The sequence below is a fragment of the Meles meles genome, chromosome 6 (genome assembly GCF_922984935.1).
Source record: "Meles meles chromosome 6, mMelMel3.1 paternal haplotype, whole genome shotgun sequence".
Lineage (NCBI taxonomy): Eukaryota > Metazoa > Chordata > Mammalia > Carnivora > Mustelidae > Meles > Meles meles.
The window spans coordinates 52,901,559-52,920,205 of record NC_060071.1 but is presented as its reverse complement, the minus strand read 5'-3'; the positions used below and the strand labels follow the sequence as shown (position 1 = coordinate 52,920,205).

Below are 18,647 nucleotides of genomic sequence, written 5' to 3'. Positions count from 1 at the left end.
GGCACCTTAAGATAGAATATTTTTTCTCTTTAAAATTTAATTTTCTTTAAATAAAAACCCAGCTTTGGGGTGCCTGGATGGCTCAGCATCTGCCTTTGGCTCAGGTCATGATCCCAGGGTCCTGGGATCGAGCCCCCGGTCGGGCTCCCCCCTGCTCAACAGGAAGCCTGCTTCTCCTTCTCCCAATCCCCCTGCTTGTGTTCCCTCTCTCGCTATGTCTGTCAAATAAATAAAAAAAAAATCTTAAAAAAAAAAAAGCACAAAGAACAACAACAAAAACCCCCAGCTTTAAATAAGGCAGCCAAGCAACAGGTAGGCAGACTTTGGGTGGTTTCCTGGGTCACTTTCTTCTGTACTGTCAGTAAGAGCTTACATGTGAGGATAGAGGACTGATAACCAAAGCGAAACAGAAACTGAGGGAGAAGTGCCCCCCTTCCTGCCAAGCCCAGGGCTGAAGCAGACAAGATAAGGCCCTGCCCAGGGTCAGGCCAGGCCAGACGGACCCTGTCCCGAGGGGCCCCTTCTAGATTCCCACACAGGCTGTGGCGACAGCACAGGACGAAGGGACAGACAGCTGGCTTCAGTTCAGCTTCACCACCAGCCCATGGACCCCAGAACAAAAGCACTCTCCGAGCCCCTGCTCCCGTGATGAAAGGAGTTGCCCACCCAGTGGGGCCCTTAAGACCACTCTGAGGATAAACTAAAATAAGGACTCTAAAAAGTTGAATGTAGGGAAGTTCTTTAGAATCTCATTAATTCAAACTCTAATTTGGAGTTTGTCATACATGTTTCGTTTTGTTTTCATAGCAAACAAAAAACGGGTACCTCTTGAATCTGCTACTCGCAGACTTGTAGAGCAAAGGGACTTATCCCTACTCATCACTGCACCTCCAGCAGCCAGCAGAGTGTCTGGAAACTCCCCTGCGACTCCTTCCAGGTGTCTTCTGTGCATCTGTGTGCAGGCGCGCACACACGTGCACACGCAAATACTCTGTCTTACATCTTCCTCTGTACTAGATACAGCTTTTGCAAGTCCATTAGGGAAGACAGTAAACAGTGGGGGGGGGGTGTCCCCAGAGAGGCTGCAGAGGAGCTGTAATGCGAGTCATTCACAATGTAATGTAGACAGACAGTCCAGGGATGCTGAAGAAATGGGGCACCTACCAAGTAGTCTTGATCAAGAAATAACCTCCTGTTTCTGGACTCTTCTAATCATTTAATGGAGCAAGTACCAATTTCAGCCAAGCTGATGAGTCTGCGATGAAACAGGCAAATTGGCTTATCTGCTGGGGCTTTCTCATCTCCAGGAGAGCTACAGTCCTGGTGGGGCACGCTGTGCGCTGGGGTGGAGCGCGCAGAGATCGTCATGGCCTGAGGATGGTGGTTCAAGACATGGAACATGGCTCCAGACCTTGGCTTGTCAAGCAACTGAACGACCTCTAGCAAGTTGCTTAACTTCAAGTGTGTCAGCTCTACGGTTCACTTAATACCTCTGCCCAAGATTGCCAAAGGAATTAGAAAGAAGGCATGCGGGGTCCTTTCGCAAAAGCCTGGCCACTTTAGCTGTTCGTATTGTCACTATTGCTTGGTATTTGATTTTGGAAAGGAAAGGCTACCCCAAGCCTATCAGAGGAAGAGCATTCCAGGCTGTGACTCAAGGCAGGAATGGGATCTTCTCAATGCTTCTTGTGGGCAGGTAGCCCAGGATTGGCAGGAAGGTGTTTAGGAGGAGTTTAGTGAAAAGAACTGCATGACCTTGAGCATGTGACTTTTTTTTTTTTAATAAAGATTTTATTTATTTGACAGACAGAGATCACAAGTAGGCAGAGAGGCAGGCAGAGAGAAAGGAGGAGCAGGCTCCCTGCTGAGCAGAGAGACCGATGTGGGGCTTGATCCCAGGACCCCGGGACAATGACCTGAGCCTAAGGCAGAGGCTTTAAACCACTGAGCCACCCAGGCGGCCCGAGCACGTTACTTTTAAACAGCCTTCTGTTTTCGCACTCCCCCTGCCCCCTGACCCCCTTCCCCACCAGAGTCAGGCTTTTTCACTCATGGTAAGCTGGGAGAGTCTGGGAAGCTCCTATAATGGTGCTTGTTCCCTATCCCTATCCTTAAGCAAAGACCATCAAGAAAGACCAGTCAGAACCAGTCTGCTGTATCTAGACACTAAGAACTCAGAATATTCATTCAAGGGCACAGGCAGTTGCTGGGGTAATATCTTCTGTTGGATCCTTCCAGATGGAGATGCTGCCCCTGTTGCCTGCAGGAGTTGAGAAGATACACTCTCCTCCTGATTACCTTGTCACACCATTGATGGGATTTGAGAATTACTTTGGGGCCTTCCACTCCATATTCAATTGAATTACAGAGATTTAATTTCAGTGGTGTTAAAGAGGAAAGACAAAGTAACAGGCATTAAATTAAAACCATGCACTTTTGCCAAGATACCCCCTGCCCCGCCCCAGGGATTTCTTTCTTTCTTCTAGTCCCCAAAGAGATTAACACTCTTTTACTTGATTTTCTAAACTGAGATGTCGTGGCCCTTCTTAGTGCTTCCATGAGGTACGGATGAGAACAGATCAGACACCCAAGGAAGTACCAGGTCTGCTGTGGGGTGAGCTCAGATGTCACGAGCTTGGGGTTGTCCCACAATGTCCTACCTCAGCTGTGTGTCTGCCATCATTTCCTGGGTTGCTTGAGTTCTGAGCCTTCACAGGTCTTTTTTTTTTTTTTTCTCCTGCTTTGCCATTCTCTTTGCTACGGCTCCTCCTTGGTGTGTTTTGCAGCCCTGTCATTTCCCACAATCCTACTCCTGGAAAAGGATTAGCAAAATTACGCAGTGTTGCTGCTACTTAACATTCAGAAAATGCAGCACACACACACAAGTTACCAATCATGCTCACCAGATGGCAAATGTAGCTCTTTTCACCAGAAAGTGAGCAGCAGACATTCAAATTCATCACCAATACAACATTTAAATTCACATCCATTTTCAATTTGACATCTTTGATGGGTTGGTATAATGAAAAGTAGTATTTTATCCCTATATTGTTAACTACTTGTAAGAGTTGCAATAATGTAGACTTGGGATTTTTAAAAAATTGTTTCATTAAATAAATCTCACCACAACGTGCAACTTTGATACACTCTGTATCTGTTTTTAATACCTCAGAGTTCTGTATTCAGAATGGCTAATGGGAATGGCACAGGGTAGGAAGAATAAAAATCTAGTAGCTGATGTTGGGGTCTGTGTAGTTTTTTTTAAATGTAGTTAAGTGGTTACCTTTTATTAGTTTATTAAAAAAAATCTTGACGATAGTCTCTTATTGGACCGTATTATGAGACAGTAATCGAGAGTCAGGGAGCCCTGTCTCCTGAATCTCAAGTATAAACTTCTGCCCACCTAATGTTCCCTAAATTTCTCAGGGTTTTGGCCTTGGCTGGTTATCAACTAATTAAATGGCAACGCTGGCTCATTCTGTTTCTCTGCACTTCAGAGTGAAGAGTGGTTGTTATGAGTTGAGTTTACTTCCTCCAAAATCCATGTTGAAGTCCTAACCCCTAGGACCTCAGATTGTGACTGTGTTTGAAGACAGGACCTTTAAAAGGGTACTTAAAGTAAAATGAGGTCACATGAATGGGTCTGAATTCAATATAACTGGTATCCATATAAGAAGAGAACAGGACACAGACAACACAGGGAGGCGACCGTGTAAGGACACAGCAAGGCAGCCATCTACAAGCCAAGTGGCCTCAGAAGAAACCAAACCTATTGACATCTTGATTTTGGATTTAGGCTCCAGAGATGTGAGAAAATAAATTTCCGTTACCTGAGCCACTTAGCCTGTAGTATTTTGTTACGGTGGTCCTAGCGATTGGAGGAAAATGTATACAATGTAGAATTTACATTATACATTTCTCTGTAACACAGACACTGTGTTATTAATTGGGGCTTGTTATTCTAAGTAGAGGAGATCGAACCCAGCCAACTTCAGCACACGTAGGGAGTGCATCCTAAGGATACAGTGGTAGCTCCTACAGGACACTGGAGGAACGCAGCTGGCCTCAGAAATGCACTGGATCCAAGGCCCGGAGCTGTCAAGATTGTTTTCATCTCTGCTTGTCACTGGGTATCTGCTTCAGTTTTCTAATCTATCTCAATTCTGGATTCTTGAGGAAGAGACTCATTGGCCCAGCTTGAGCCTGATGGTCAACAGGGTCACAGGGCACACAGTGGCTGTCACTGTCAGGGCCCTGTTGGGGAGAGGGCAATCTTAGGAAAGAGCTCATCAGACTGTGGAATAAGTCCTCTGTGGCATGGAGGGTCTGTCCCCTCTCAAGGGCAACAGGGAGGCAAATATATGTTTAGTGTGTTAAAGCAGAATGGCCAATGTATTAAATTTTGGTTATAAATAGCAAAATCAAAGCAAGAGCAGACTCATCCAGACCAAGAACTGCTTGCAACCTATGGCTGTTTCCCAACTGAAAAGAGAGATAAAAGAGATGCCAAGGATGTCGACACTATATGTGCACCCATCAGCTAGAAGTTGACTGGTGATCCGCTGGAATTCCATTATGCAAATGGCGCAGAATGCTTATAACCCCAAAAATAATGTGCAAGGAAACATAATATACACCCAGACTGGTCTCTCTCTGGTTTGATATGTATTTAGGGGACCTATATCATCACTCTCTGAGAAGAAGAGGGGGAAAAAGATTAAAAAATGCTCACTGTTCTGGAGAAGAGGCAAGTATAGAAAATACAAGAAGGACAAACTTTCAAGTAAATCGAAATCAGACAGAAATGGTGACCAGTATGAATGAGCCTGGGGAAGCACCCCTCACAGCTGCTGTGCACCCTGTTTCTGCTCCCTTTACCTCTCCTCTTCTTCTACCTATACCCAGGACTGAAGGCCCCACTAAGGCTCTGTCTCCTCCACAACACCTTCCTTGACTGACCACCCGATCTGGCATTTTATCTTCCTGAAACTGTTCTGTGGACATTGTGTCCCCATGTACCTTACACCTCCCTCCTAGGGCTGAGGCCCATGTGGCAGGCTCTTTCCCACTTTGTTTTCCACAGCCTCATACACCTCTCGTGAGCACCTGTTGCCTGACTAGTTGTCACTGGTTGAACCGAAAATGGTCAGAAATCTACAGCTGGGCACACAAAAGAATCTGAGATTAGAGAAGGAACAAATATCCAAGTATATTCCTTTTAAGATAAAAACTTTATTTTACAATTTTATAAAGCAGCTTTACATGAAGCACAAACAATCCATTTACTTTGTATAGAAACAAAATACCTTTCCATCTGCAAAAAATCAAGTTTTGCTGTATAGAAAACTAACATGTGCACATTGTGCTTAAACCGCAAAGTCTGTACAGCTTTACAAAGGACCACCCTTCAGAAGGGCATCCAGTAAACACTTTATTGCATATTTGACACATGGTCTCTAACCCACATGTATAATGGAGGAGAAACAAGAACAACTGCAACAAGGAGGAAAGAGCAGCTTTCAGCGAGAGTCTGCACGCTGGCGAAGGAAAGGACCGCCACATCTGGAGAGCTGTGCTTGTGCCATTTCTGTATTTGCTCACGTACACTGGCTGGTTTTTGGATGAAGCCTTTATGTACAACAATCCCGAAGGGTCAAACTTGACCTTTATCTGGAAACTTTTGGCTGGTTTTACAACTGAAGTGGCAACAGATTTAATATAGTATCAAAGCTAACTCAAGATAAGTGTAAAAAACAAATACCCATTATCTGAAAACAAAGAAATATTTAAAGAAACAAAACAAAATAAATCTTTAAAATACCTTCCCCATTCTCTTTAAGCTCAGAGTAAGTAAACATTTTACATGATTTAAAAACCTATGAAGAATGCTGCAGGTGTTTTGGAACAAAAATGCAATTGATGGTCTTGGGCAGTGTTCCTCCACGTCTGCCCCGCAGATCACCTGGATCAGAATTATCTGAATGCTTGTTAAAAACGCAGGACTATCATGCTTCACAGGCAGACTTAGTGACTATCTGGCATCTGTAGCTCAGTAAGCTCCCAGGTGATTCGGAGGCACCTGAAAGCTTGAGAACCACTGGTGTACACAGGCAGGGCTGCCTCAGGTTCACCTCATTCTCTTAGAAAATTCTGGGATCATAAGAAAAATCAAGTTGCTGTTGCAACGTGGAAGGCAGTGTGAAACCAACAGCAGTGAAACAGCAATGCCATTTCTAGATCAAAATGTCTTTCCTTTTTCAGTGGAAAAGGACAGCCACATTGTTAAGGCACTGATATTTGTCACGGAAGCAGTACCATGCTGTTTTCATGGATTCCCTTAGTCTGAAGGACCAGTATCCAAACACAAGGCAGAAGTCTGGACTCTCAGTAATAAGTAAAATGAAGGGCAAAGGGTTTCCTGATTGGAGCAATTTTATGTTGGGGCACTGAAATAAAGGAGTCCAGATATTATTGTGGAGACATCTAATCATGTCTAAGAACGACAAAGGTCAAAAGCGAGGGAGAAACTTAATAACCCACAACTGTCGTGTTGTGGGCAGAAGAGAACTGTGGTCATGTAACTTGGGAGTTTAAGCTTCCTCTTCCGTGGCCAGTTTACTACTGTCTTCAGTGTACATCTGTATTGTCTTCTTTGTTCCTGCTCCCTTTGCCACTAATATATATATTTTGCATGTTTATTCTATTCATAGATATGTATATATTTTCTGGTTTCTAAGTAGTGTTGGTAGGCTGAGTTCAATTTAAGATGCAGTATGTAGGCAAGTGCCCACATACTTGGCCCACAATGTTGATGTGCATTTAATACAGGTCACAGACAAACTGATGTGTTTGTCAGACTCAGTCTCCTGAAAGTGTGGGGTCTCAAATTTCAATCTGTATTAAGTTACAGTATTGACTTAGTGTACTGTCATACATTCAGACAAAAACAACACAATCAACCTCGCTTGATTTTGATAATGCCTGAAAAGCCCTATAGCAGACACTGCCCAGGGTATGAGGGCTGTGAAACCTATTTACGTGAGGTAAGGTATAGTGGGACAGAAAACCCAAATAAAGATCTGATTACACACATATGGCAAATGCGGTAGCATCAATCACTTCTACCCGAGAGCTGAAAGAATTTAAAGTTAAAATTGCAAAGGAAAACATTCATGTGCAGAGTCAATGGTCTGGAAAGTTGATGACCAAGACTGATCTAAAAGTAGGGGAAAAAAACCTGCTATGATTCCTGTATGTATCTGACATAGTATTTTTCTTTAAAGAGGGGGGAAAATCCTGAAAGGGCAATGGGAAAGGATTAGCTCCTTTCTCCAATAAAATTTCCACAATGTCCCCAAAAAATGTTCCCCCCAAATAGACAAAACTCTCAAGTATAGTCTGAAATGAAATATAGAATTCTAGACAGTGACAAAAAGAAACCATCACAGTGGGGGTGGAGAGGGATATACTGATTATCAAATCTTTACTGATTGTAGATCAAGTTTTGTAAAACGTAACATCTTTGTGATTTCTTGTGCAGTCAACAAGTTGTTTTAGTTGTGCTTACATTATATACCTGTGAAGCCTGAACACTGCTTGTGTTTTTAATTTACACATTTCAAGAAAACCATACATTCAAAATATTCTCCATATATAACAAATTCAAGAAACGCAACACAAAATTAGCCAAGAAATTAATCTGTAGAAAAGAAACATCATTTTAAAAAGTTGCACACAGTCCACTATTCAGGCTGCGAGTACACATTTACTGTATTACAGCACATTATTTTTTTAAAGTTTGTTTCCAACATAAACATACATCATCACGTTTTAAAAGAGACCCATACTAAGTTTTCAGGTAAGTGCCGGACAGTTGGCCAGTAACAACTACTTACCAGTGTCTTCCCCAGACCCAGAGGGACTGGACTGTTTGTGGAACTGTAGACCGTGATAAGCAAGGCAAAGTTAAACATCTCTGTTCAACCATCGACTAAACACTTTCCTGCTCCAAGTGCCACCTATGTTTTGAAACACCCAACCCAATGCAATTATCTCAGAAGACTGGTTTCAGTTATCACTTTGATGTAATCCACAAAAACCTAGTATACAATCTTTTAAAATGTGCCTAAGCTCTGCTGAGATAGAGCCCATGGTTTTTGTCTGCGGCAAAGGCTGAAGGATGATTTTGGTTCTGAGCTCTAGTTGTGCTTTGCCCTGCTGCCTTTAAGGTAGCTTTTCCACCTTTTGACAAATTCTTTGAAGACTGGGGACTCATCGATGGTGCTGAGTAGCTGCAGCTGATTGATGTGGGTGGTGTGGTAGTCCCAGCGGGCCAGGTTGGGGGCAATGCCAAGCATGAAGTGGCGGAGGTCATAGATGGTTCCTGAGCCAGTGTCAAACAAGGGGAGCATGGCTTTAAGAGATTCCATGCCTCGCTCGTACAAGGACCTCGCTTCTTTCCCGAGCTTTTCCCCTGCAGTTTCTTTTAAATCATACAGCCCAATTAAGGAATACATAAAGCCATTTAAAACGAAAGAGCTAGGCGTGGTTGGATATTCTTCATACCAGTCGTGTTTATTCATAAACACAGCCTTAACTCCATGCTGCTCTGACAGAAACTTGTAAGGGGCTGTTGCCCTTAAAGCTGAACTGAGGAATGAATGGTCTTTTGTCAACAGATAGGCCCTGACTAATGTAGAAATGGCTTGCCCCTGGGCCATGGCAGAGTACCACCCTGGCTCTAAAGACTTGAACCCCTCTCCTAACTTACGGGTCACCATAATTGGCCAGCCACCTTTCTCATCCTGGTTCCTTACCAGCCAATCACTGGCAGCGAAGAATGCGGCCATGTGGGCTGTGGTGGAGATGGTAATGTTGTCGAGGAATCCTTTCCCTTTTGCAATCAACTTAACCACCTTTTTGGGCATTATTTTGGTTGGCTTGACAGCTTTTGTGTTGGAAAGACCCACTCCTTTCCTGAGGTCAGTGACCAGGTCCCTTGTAACCGTGCTCCATGAAGTTCTGGGCCCAATGCCATAGTATATGTCTCTTTCTTTAAAAGCAATTAGTTGGGTATTTGAGACATAATGTACAGTGAAGAGCTGATTCTTTTCTGTGGTCTCTAGGACCACGGACACACTTCCGTTCGTCAAGAACTTGAGGTCAAATGAAATAATAAAATCTTTCGTGTTCCCCAGTTGCAAGGATATACCTTCGCTGGTTTCTGTAGGGGGAAAATACACCAACAAAGACTAGTTAGAAGAAAAGTTCCTTGTATTAAAAGTTAACTGCAGGGGCGCCTGAGTGGCTCAGTGGGTTAAGCCTCTGCCTTCAGCTCAGGTCATGATCTCAGGGTCCTGGGATCGAGCCCCGCATAGGGCTCTCTGCTCAGCGGGGAGCTTGCTTCCCCCCCCCGCCTCTGCCTGCCTCTCTGCCTACTTGTGATCTCTCTCTCTCAAATAAATAAATAAAAAATCTTAAAAAAAAAAAAAGTTAACGAGAACCCCCGAGCACCTCTTTGAGAATGATGTCCTGGTGGAAATCGGATCAGAGAAACTACCAAAGTTCCTGTGGAAGTAAAGTAGAATTTCATAAGAATATAATGGATGGAGCAGAGAAAACCTATGGTGGGTGTGAAGGCCCTGATGCCATGTATGTCAAATTGATATCTTCGGATGGTCATGAATTTATTGTAAAAAGAGAACATGCACTAATATCCGGAACAATAAAAGCCATGTTGAGTTGCCCAGGTCAGTTTGCTGAGAATGAAACTAATGAAGTCAATTTTAGAGAGATCCCTTCACATGTGCTATCAAAAGTATGCATGTATTTTACCTACAAGGTTCGCTACACTAACAGCTCCACAGAGATTCCTGAATTCCCAATTGCACCTGAAATTGCACTGGAACTGCTGATGGCTGCGAACTTCCTAGATTGTTAAATAAAATAAATCATAATAAACTGTTAAAAAAAAAAGTTAACTGCAGTTCATCTTTGATAACCACTAACCATATAAAATTAAAACTTCAGTATTTTGTGTCCGATCATTATCAATTATTTTACTAAAGCAACCATAAACAAATGTTAGAATCGATGAGTCCATGACAGCTTTTGAGTATCAGGCCCATCTAATTTATATTAGAGGGTTAAGAGGAAATGGATAAGGTATTGTTGATCAAACTGCCTTTTCTAGATCAAATGTTGGCTGATCAATAATCAGTGACTGTTTTAATATAATCCATTTTATAAAAAGAAAAAATAACCAAAATTGGCTCAGCACATATTTTGAGAAGCTAGAATGGCTTACAATGAATTAAATTTTATTTAATTAACATTTAGTTAGTATTTATTATGTTCTGATTTTATTATATTATATTAACTCATTTAACCCTCATAACAATTACAAGAGTAGTGCTATTATTACTCTTACTTAATGGCTGACAAACTGAGACAAAGGGAAGTTAAGAAACTTGCCTAAGATACAAAATGTTGAACCTAGGTTGCCTAATCTGGCTCTACAATACACACTCTTCTTTACTTTTTTTTTTTTTTAAGTTTATGTATTTATTTTTTGGTAATCTCTATACCTAATATGGGGCTCAAACTCCTGACCCTAAGATCAAGAGTTGCACACTCTCCCAGCTGAATCAGCCAGGCACCCCTCCACAATATACAATATACACTCTTAATTATTAGCTGATATTGAAAATGATAGGTTTGTTTTCAGATATTTGCTGGAATCATGAATAAAATTTCTGAAAATTAAGAAATGGGCTCAGGTAATCAACAAAAGTGAGGGATACTGGGGGAGGATGAGGGAGAAGTAAAGGTTTTGGAGTTAAAAAAAAAAAAGAAAAAAAAAGCCCAAACCCCACTACCCTGTTTGAATTACTTCTCTTCTACTTCCTAGCTTTGAGATGTTCAAGATGAAATAGCTCTTTGAACTTCGGTTTCTTCACATGTTCAATAGAGATAATATTCCTTTGCAAGGTAATTGGGAGGATTAAAAAAAAAAGACAGGGGCTTAGAACAAAGTGAAAATTGATAGTGATTATGATTATTAGTCTGAAGCCATTGGCCTTCAGAGGCTGATAAAACAGTAATAGCTGTTTTGTCTGGCAAATTATCAAATAGGAAATTTCTCTTGTATATTACTATAGTACAATGATGGTGGATTCCCAGAAAGTTGACTTTCTGAATATTGCTGGTCTAGATCTACCAAGAAAAGAAACAGAGCATATTGCAATGTCATAGCAGCCACAGCAAGAACAACAACAACAACAACAATAACAACAACAACAACAAATAGGTAGTGCATTTAAGGTTATATATAACCTTAAAGGTAAATATGAATTCCTTCATCTCTATGAAACTACATTTTCTAAACACATTCACACTTTATCTCATATGCTCCTTACAATAATCTGATGCTGGCAGAACAGGAATTACTACTTCCATTTTAGAGATGAAGATATGGAAGCTTTGCAAGGTTAAAAGGTTTGCCCAAAACCAGATGTTAATTAGTGGTAGAGCAGGGACCAGAAATCAGGATTCCTGGACCTAAGTTCAAAGACCGTGAAAAAGAAATGATACTGGATACAGCATTCTCATGAGCATAATTGGTAGGAAGAGTTATTTCTCTTAAACAGAGCCACAGAATCAGATCCACTTTGAGAAGTCCTTGAGGAAATCCTTAGTGTGTCACCAGGACCAAGGACAAAATGCAGACTGATGATAGTGTATACAATGTAATTAACTTGGAGAGTCTCAGCATGTTGAGCTGGTTGTTCAACTCCCTCAACACTGGACTCTACCATTGTGGGATATAATTGATCCATTGCCCTTAATGATTTCATTTGATGGGACAGACAATCATGGAAGCTGTATAAGCAATGAGAACATCTTGATAGACTTACCTGTCAAATGACATTTATTTTTATTTTTTAAAGATTTTATTTATTTGACAGAGACGGCAAGAGAAGGAACATAAGCAGGGGGAGTGGAGAGGTAGAAGCAGGCTTCCCACTGAGCAGGGAGCCTGATGCGGGGCTCCATCCCAGGACCCTGGGATCATGACCTGAGCCGAAGGCAGACACTTAATGACTGAGCCACCCAGGCGCCCCTTGAGTGACTTTAAAAAGTGGTATCAGAAGCATACTGATACATATATAATAGCATACATAATAAAAATCATACAAACATAACACATACCCATAAGCATACATACATACACACATAAGCATACGTAATAAAAATCCATTTTATCTGGAAAAATGTCAACATGCAATCTCTCTCTTAACTAGCATTTTCCTACCTCTATGGTAAAGTGGAATCTGACACTCAATACAACATTCCCGACACCCTCCAGGATTCTGAATGGACCAATGAATCACTCAAGTTTCAATTACATTCCGTGCAGAAGGCTATCTTGAGTGCTCCTTATTTTTTCATTGCTAGGGCAATGCCTCACTGATAAGGCAGTAATACTAAAACCATGACATCCATTCTCCCAAAACTGGGTAACAGTGATCCAACTTTATAAGTCCAAATGGGAGGAGGCTAAAGAATTACCTATTTTCCTCCCAGAATTCCATTCTAATTCACTTTATGAATACAAATCTAACGAAATGATACGGTCTCAATTATCTTATGTTTCACTATAACAGATTGTTCAAAGAACTCAGTAACAAATTATGTCATGGGATGTAACCTTTCAAAAAAATGACTATTTTCCTAAAACCCACCACCACCAAAGGGGGTTACTGAACCACACAGGAAAAGAGACTAAGTCCCAATCCCCGACATGAATCAACCAACAGACAATCGTAGTCTTCACAATAATCCTGTAAGTCTTTTAATTTCCATTTTCTAGATACACAAAGTAGTTAAAATAGTCAGCATCGGTCAGAAGGATCCAAATGGTAGCAAATGGGATGTGAGTGTGGTTGCAGCAACCACTCTGGAAATGTAGCAGGCAAGGTCTGAGCTCTACTTTATACTATCTGGAGACCCCTGCTTTAAATCTATTAGCAGAAAGTTTTGGGTTTTCCATTTTTTGAAATCCATGACTCCTCTTCTCTCTGAGCAGTTAAACCTGGGAGTCACTATAAGTGTTTATTCTTGGCATATGTGGTAGTGTATATTTCCCTTTAGGCAACAAAGGATGATAAACATTTAAGGACAGTCTTTGAATCAATGTTTTCACCTGTAACACAAACCATTATCATTCATTTGTTTTAATCAACAGGAATGAGAAGTCCTCCCTACTTAGAACCTTGAGGAATACCAAGAGATAAGGACCAGGCAAAATAAGAGACATCTCAAGAAGTCTGAGAAAGAATGGCTACACAGAGACAGGGGAGAGTGAGGTCACAGAAATGAAGTGGAGAGAGTGCTTCCTGAAAGGGAGAACTAATTTAACAGACTTTAATAAACTTTATACGATAGGTATAAAGTTTCAGTTCATTCAATTTTAAAATTAGGCAGAGGAACAAAACATTATTCAATAAACAAAAGAATAAAAATATGATGTAGACCCATGTTCTGGTTCTTTCTTCTAGACAACTTTATTTCCTTTCAGGGAAAACGATTCAAAGCCCAAAAAGAAAAAAAATAAAAGGCCAACAGCATTTGGCCCCTGGTCCTCCAGAGACTCACCTCGTGGAGGCCTACGCTTTTATATACAGTTCCAATTTCTTCTCAACAGCCGTTCTCTGAATTTATTTCCCATGAAGTTTATATCCTCTGAAAAGCCTCATCTCCCATACTTGTGCTTCAATACAAGTCTCACCTTTTTAATTCCCTTCTCCCGCTCTGAGCAACTCCCATATAATTTCAACTCACTTGCCCTCAAACACTTGGATCAAATACACCTCCAGGCATGCCCAAGATATCAAAACTAGCACCCCATTCCCACTTAGCACACTCCCACCAACAGGGAGTTCCAACTGTGAGTAGATTGTGTTCCACTAGCAGAGCAACTATCACAGAGTTCTCTCCCTCATATACTTAAAACCACTTTAAGAAGTAGTTTTATCTTCAGCCATGGGCTGCAGAATGAAGAGGTAAAGTGAGGGTCCCTCATGTAGTATGAGACTTATCATTTGTATTCCCCAGGGCATCCAGAAGTGCACAGTGTAACTATTGCTTTAAATAGGACAGAGTTCAAAGAACTGTTCTAGAAAACTTCCCAGCATTTGAGAAGATCAAGATGAGGACTGCTGTTTTCCACCCTAATCCAGACATTATTAATTAGTGCAAAAATAAGCTCCTTGGGTACAAACAAATGTCCTTTTGCAACGTCTAATCCTATTCTACATATTCTTAAACATCTCCACATACTTTCTCACCAGTCAAGCAGAGATGCTCTATGTACTGGAATCACTGAATACCACAGGAGAAAAGAAGTTCTAGCCACGGAATAAAAACTAAAGGTCACCCATTATTTGCACTGCATTAAGCACTCATAAATCCATTACTTAAGGCCATCTAGAATGAGTAGATTTGTATTGTGGCTTTCAAGGTCTGTGAATTACACAGTCATCAATAAAGGACAAGGGGAGAATACAGAAGAGGTCTTATAACCTTTTCTCTCGTATTTACCGACTGCAAGGTTGGTGGGAGGAGGGGAAGGAGTTCTGTTCTTGACAACATTTCCCCATAGAGAATTAAGCCTGAGGTGCTAACTAAAATTATTTCATTGTCTTTTTAAGTAATGGACTCATTAATTCTCATGGATATTGATTAGTAGAGAAAAATACATTACATCCTAATTAATGATACTGTCTTACTAAAAGGGGAAATGTTACATAAAGTTAATTTGATTTTATAAATGATTTTATTAATGAAATGGTTTTATATGAAGTTTGAGGCAATCTACTACATTAACAAAACTCAATATGAGAAGCAGGCCTGGTTGTTAATTTAATACCTTGAAAAAATAAAAAGCTGCTGGAAAAAAACAGGCAAAGGAAAAGGATGGGTCGTTCTATAAAGAAAAATTTCTACCTTTATGCGAAATAGTTTAAAAGTTAAATTAAATACTGTACTGAAATGTTAAAATTGAACTAAGGAGCATCATTGCTGTGGGACACAGATCCCTGGAAGGAGATACATACCATGCAGTAACCTGGATCTTAATATTCAATCTAGGGTTTGGCTTTTCACAAAGTAAATTTTTTTTTATAACCTTGAATGTTTAGCTGTTCTTTTTCTAGGGATTTCTTTTTTATTTTTATTTTTTTTAAGATTTTATTTATTTATGATAGAGATAGAGAGAGATCACAAGCACTGGGGAGCTGGAGAGGGAGAAGCAGGCTCCCCGCTGGGCACGGAGCCCAATATGGGGCTTGATCCCAGGACACTCAGATCTGAGACGAAGGCAGGCACTTAACGACTGAGCCACCCAGGAGCCCCGTTCTAGAGATTTCACTTGGGTGACACCATTTGTTTCTTTATATACATACAAAGGGTCTGCTAATGTGCTTTTTAAAACCATAAAGACAATTTTAAGGGAGTATCAGGTGTCATAAATCAACACAAAATTAGCAGGCACACATAATAATATATCACTTACCTGGAGCAATGAACTGTTTAACGTTGGTGAATCTAGACTTATCAGCCACACTAGCCATAAAGCACCCCTTTGGCACAGTCCAGTCATTAGGCTTGCTGTTTTTGTCCCTGTCTTCTGCTGTTTCATATACCTCTATGTGAGGGGGTTTCTCAGTTAGATTTTTGCTGTAATGACTTAACCCATACTGTGCAATCTGGATTGGGTAGAAATAGCCTTGAGGTCCCCACTGTGTAGATAAAGGTACACCTAAAAAATAGAGAAACAAAATCAATAACCATGTCTGGACACTTATAAGCATATTCTGAGCACCACTCTTTACTGTTTTACCTCTGGGGCATGTTACAGGCTTATCTGCAACTTTAAAGCTTCCATGTTATACTGTTTTCATAATTATTAAAAACTAGAACTAAATTAATCAGATATGAAAAACAAAATGAAGGTTTATTCACTCTCATTCAGTGACAGACAGCAATGCAATGTTGCAGATTATCTTTTAAGGATTGACTTTTTACATGTGTAACTTTTGCTCATAGCTACAGTTGTCCTGTTTCATACAAATTTTGTACAACTTAAATACATGTAGATAATGTTACCACAGGGTCATCCTAAGTATGAAATTTTTTAAATGTCTGTATTAATATTCAAGATAATTACATACCCATCTCTCTCTCCAAAGTCAAGATGTGGTCTAATACCTATACCATCTGACAGCTAAAGTATTTGCTTACAGAGCCAGTTATAACTAGGCAACTTAAAGTATAAACACAGCTTGCAATTCTTTTTTCATATCCTTCATGTCAAAATATAATTTCTGAGAACCAGGTATTTTTTTTTTTAATGAATTAAAATTGCACACTGAACCACAGATTTTTGACATAACTCATTAATGGATTACCTCTTCTAAGGTCCTAAGCAAAACTTTTAAATGTTTGGTATTAGTGTTTTAGTAATTTTCTACATGGGAAATACAATAATATGACATTGCACAGAATATTGTATTGTTGCATCATGGTCTATGTGTTGAGAGATAAGCTCCTCTCTGTAGTTCTAAAATAAATTAACAAGCATCAGATGGGCACAGCAGAAGCTAAGAACCTACAAAACCATATGTGTGATGTAGTTTCAAAACAATTTAAGGATTTAGGAACCATAAGGGCTAAGAAACCTAGGCTAGATAAGTTCCTGACTTGCATTTTTTTTCCAAGAGGAGCCTTTTTTCCCCCAAAATTCAAATAGCATTATTTTCATTTAATGAAAGGAAGGTTTATACAATATCTCATTAAAGATGGATGAAAATTGTAACAATGTGCAACCAGCATAACAATTGATAGACTGATCAATGAACAAGAATAGTCGGCCAGAAACCTACTCTGCTATTCAAAATGCTTTACATAACAATAAATACTGCATCATGAATCACTGGGAAAAAAGATCATTCAATACATGTGAAAAGAAAAATCTGAAATTATACCCTGACCTTAAACCATATAATATAAATCAATTTGGCTGGCCTAAAGAGTTGAATGTAAAAAAACACAACCCTAATAAAACTATTAGAGAAAATACAGATGAAAAGCCGATCATGGTATAGCAATGACTTTCTCAGCATAAAAGTAGAAGTAAAAAAAAAAAAAATTTAAAAAGTCGGTAAGTTCACCAAATAGAACTAAAAACTTCTAAAACTAACAAATCATAAGTAAAATGAAAGACAATCAAATTGAAGAAAATAGCTTTAACAAATGCAACAAAGTATCATTATATTACTATATATAGAAAAGTTCACATGACTCTAGAACCCACTAATCACATTAGAAAAGGGGGAAATAAGGTCAAGATTTTATGATGATTAGAAGCATATGAAAAGGGTATGTGGCCTCACTGATGGTTACAGAAAGTGAATGATGAGATCCCTTTGTAAACAACACATTAAAAAACAATGTTCCACGACAGGAAGAGTGGGGTGACAAGAGCACCCTTACTCTCTGCTCCTGGAGGTACAAGTAGGTTCAACCTTTTGGGAAAGCAGTTTAGCAAAAACAGTTCAATTTATATTATTTGACATAGCAGTTTATTTCCTAGGCAACTATAGCAAACAATGAACATGAATATCTATACCATTACATATAAAAGCAAAAAAACTGGAAATGACCTAAGTAGTCAACTAAAGAGAAAGGCTGCAAGTATTACATGTACCACGGCATATTTTTACTGTGAATACTAGTCCTTAAAATATTCAAGAACAAGGGGAAATAATCAAGATATTTTAGATGAAAAAAGGGGAATATAAAATTGACTATACAGTATGATCCCAACTTATTTAAAAGATGTATCTCTATAACAACAACAAAAAGATTGGAAAAGCATATCAAAATATTATTTAACAAAGGTTATGGATATTTTTTACTTTTTCTTTAGCATCTAAACATCTGTAAAATTAATATGAAGAAGTTTGGTGACAGATATCTTTGAAGTATATAAATATCATTACAAGTATGTTGTGTAAGTATCATTTCAACTATGTTAAGACATAGGACTACATACAAAGACCTCCAGAGAATATGCAAAAATGGTAATAATTATCTTGAAGTGGTATGAATATAAGTGAATTTGGCCCTTTCTTCTTGTGAACATCTGGTAAAGACATTACAAAAAACTTAAAATATTAAGATATTGAAATCACATTTTATAGAATGAGGAAAATAAAATTTAAACTAAGCAATTTCAGAACAGTAAGCTCTTTCCTCTGGTTAAACGATATATTTTAAAGATTTTTTTTTTTTTTAAATTTATTTGACAGAGAGAGATCACAAGTAGGCAGAGAGGCAGGCAGAGAGAGGGGAAGTAAGCAGGCTCCCTGCTGAGCAGAGAGCCCGATGTGGGGCTGGATCCCAGGACCCTGAGATCATGACCTGAGCCGAAGGCAGCGGCTTAACCACTGAGCCACCCAGGCGCCCCTAAACGATATATTTTAAAGTCAAATTCAAATTGGCGTTCCGATCAATCTTAGGTTTGAAATATAAGTTCTAAAATGTACTGATTATATGCATAAGATCTGAGAAATATGTAGTAGATT

General features: G+C 39.7%; 2 protein-coding genes across 5 annotated transcripts in view; one reads left to right on the top strand and one right to left on the bottom strand.

The window, feature by feature from the left end:
* Window positions 1-5,588: 5,588 nt before the first annotated feature.
* The window catches only part of GLCE (glucuronic acid epimerase), a 122,657-nt gene continuing 109,598 nt past the window's right edge, over window positions 5,589-18,647 (bottom strand). For all 4 annotated transcript variants that reach the window (XM_046009296.1, XM_046009295.1, XM_046009294.1 and 1 more), the window contains 2 exons: window positions 15,575-15,820; window positions 5,589-9,223 (listed from right to left, as the gene is read on the bottom strand). In XM_046009296.1, the coding sequence (XP_045865252.1) occupies window positions 8,199-9,223; window positions 15,575-15,820 (1,271 nt within the window). In that variant the 3' untranslated portion in view covers window positions 5,589-8,198. The remainder of the gene's footprint in view (window positions 9,224-15,574; window positions 15,821-18,647) is intronic.
* LOC123944316 (elongin-C-like) lies at window positions 9,587-10,191 on the top strand. Its single transcript, XM_046009298.1, has one exon. It carries the CDS (start codon window positions 9,602-9,604, stop codon window positions 9,938-9,940), a length of 339 nt encoding a protein of 112 aa, XP_045865254.1. The 5' UTR covers window positions 9,587-9,601; the 3' UTR covers window positions 9,941-10,191.

Excerpts from the sequence above, each read along its gene's own strand:
- LOC123944316 (XM_046009298.1), top strand. The coding sequence starts at position 9,602 with ATGGATGGAGCAGAGAAAACCTATGGTGGGTGTGAAGGCCCTGATGCC.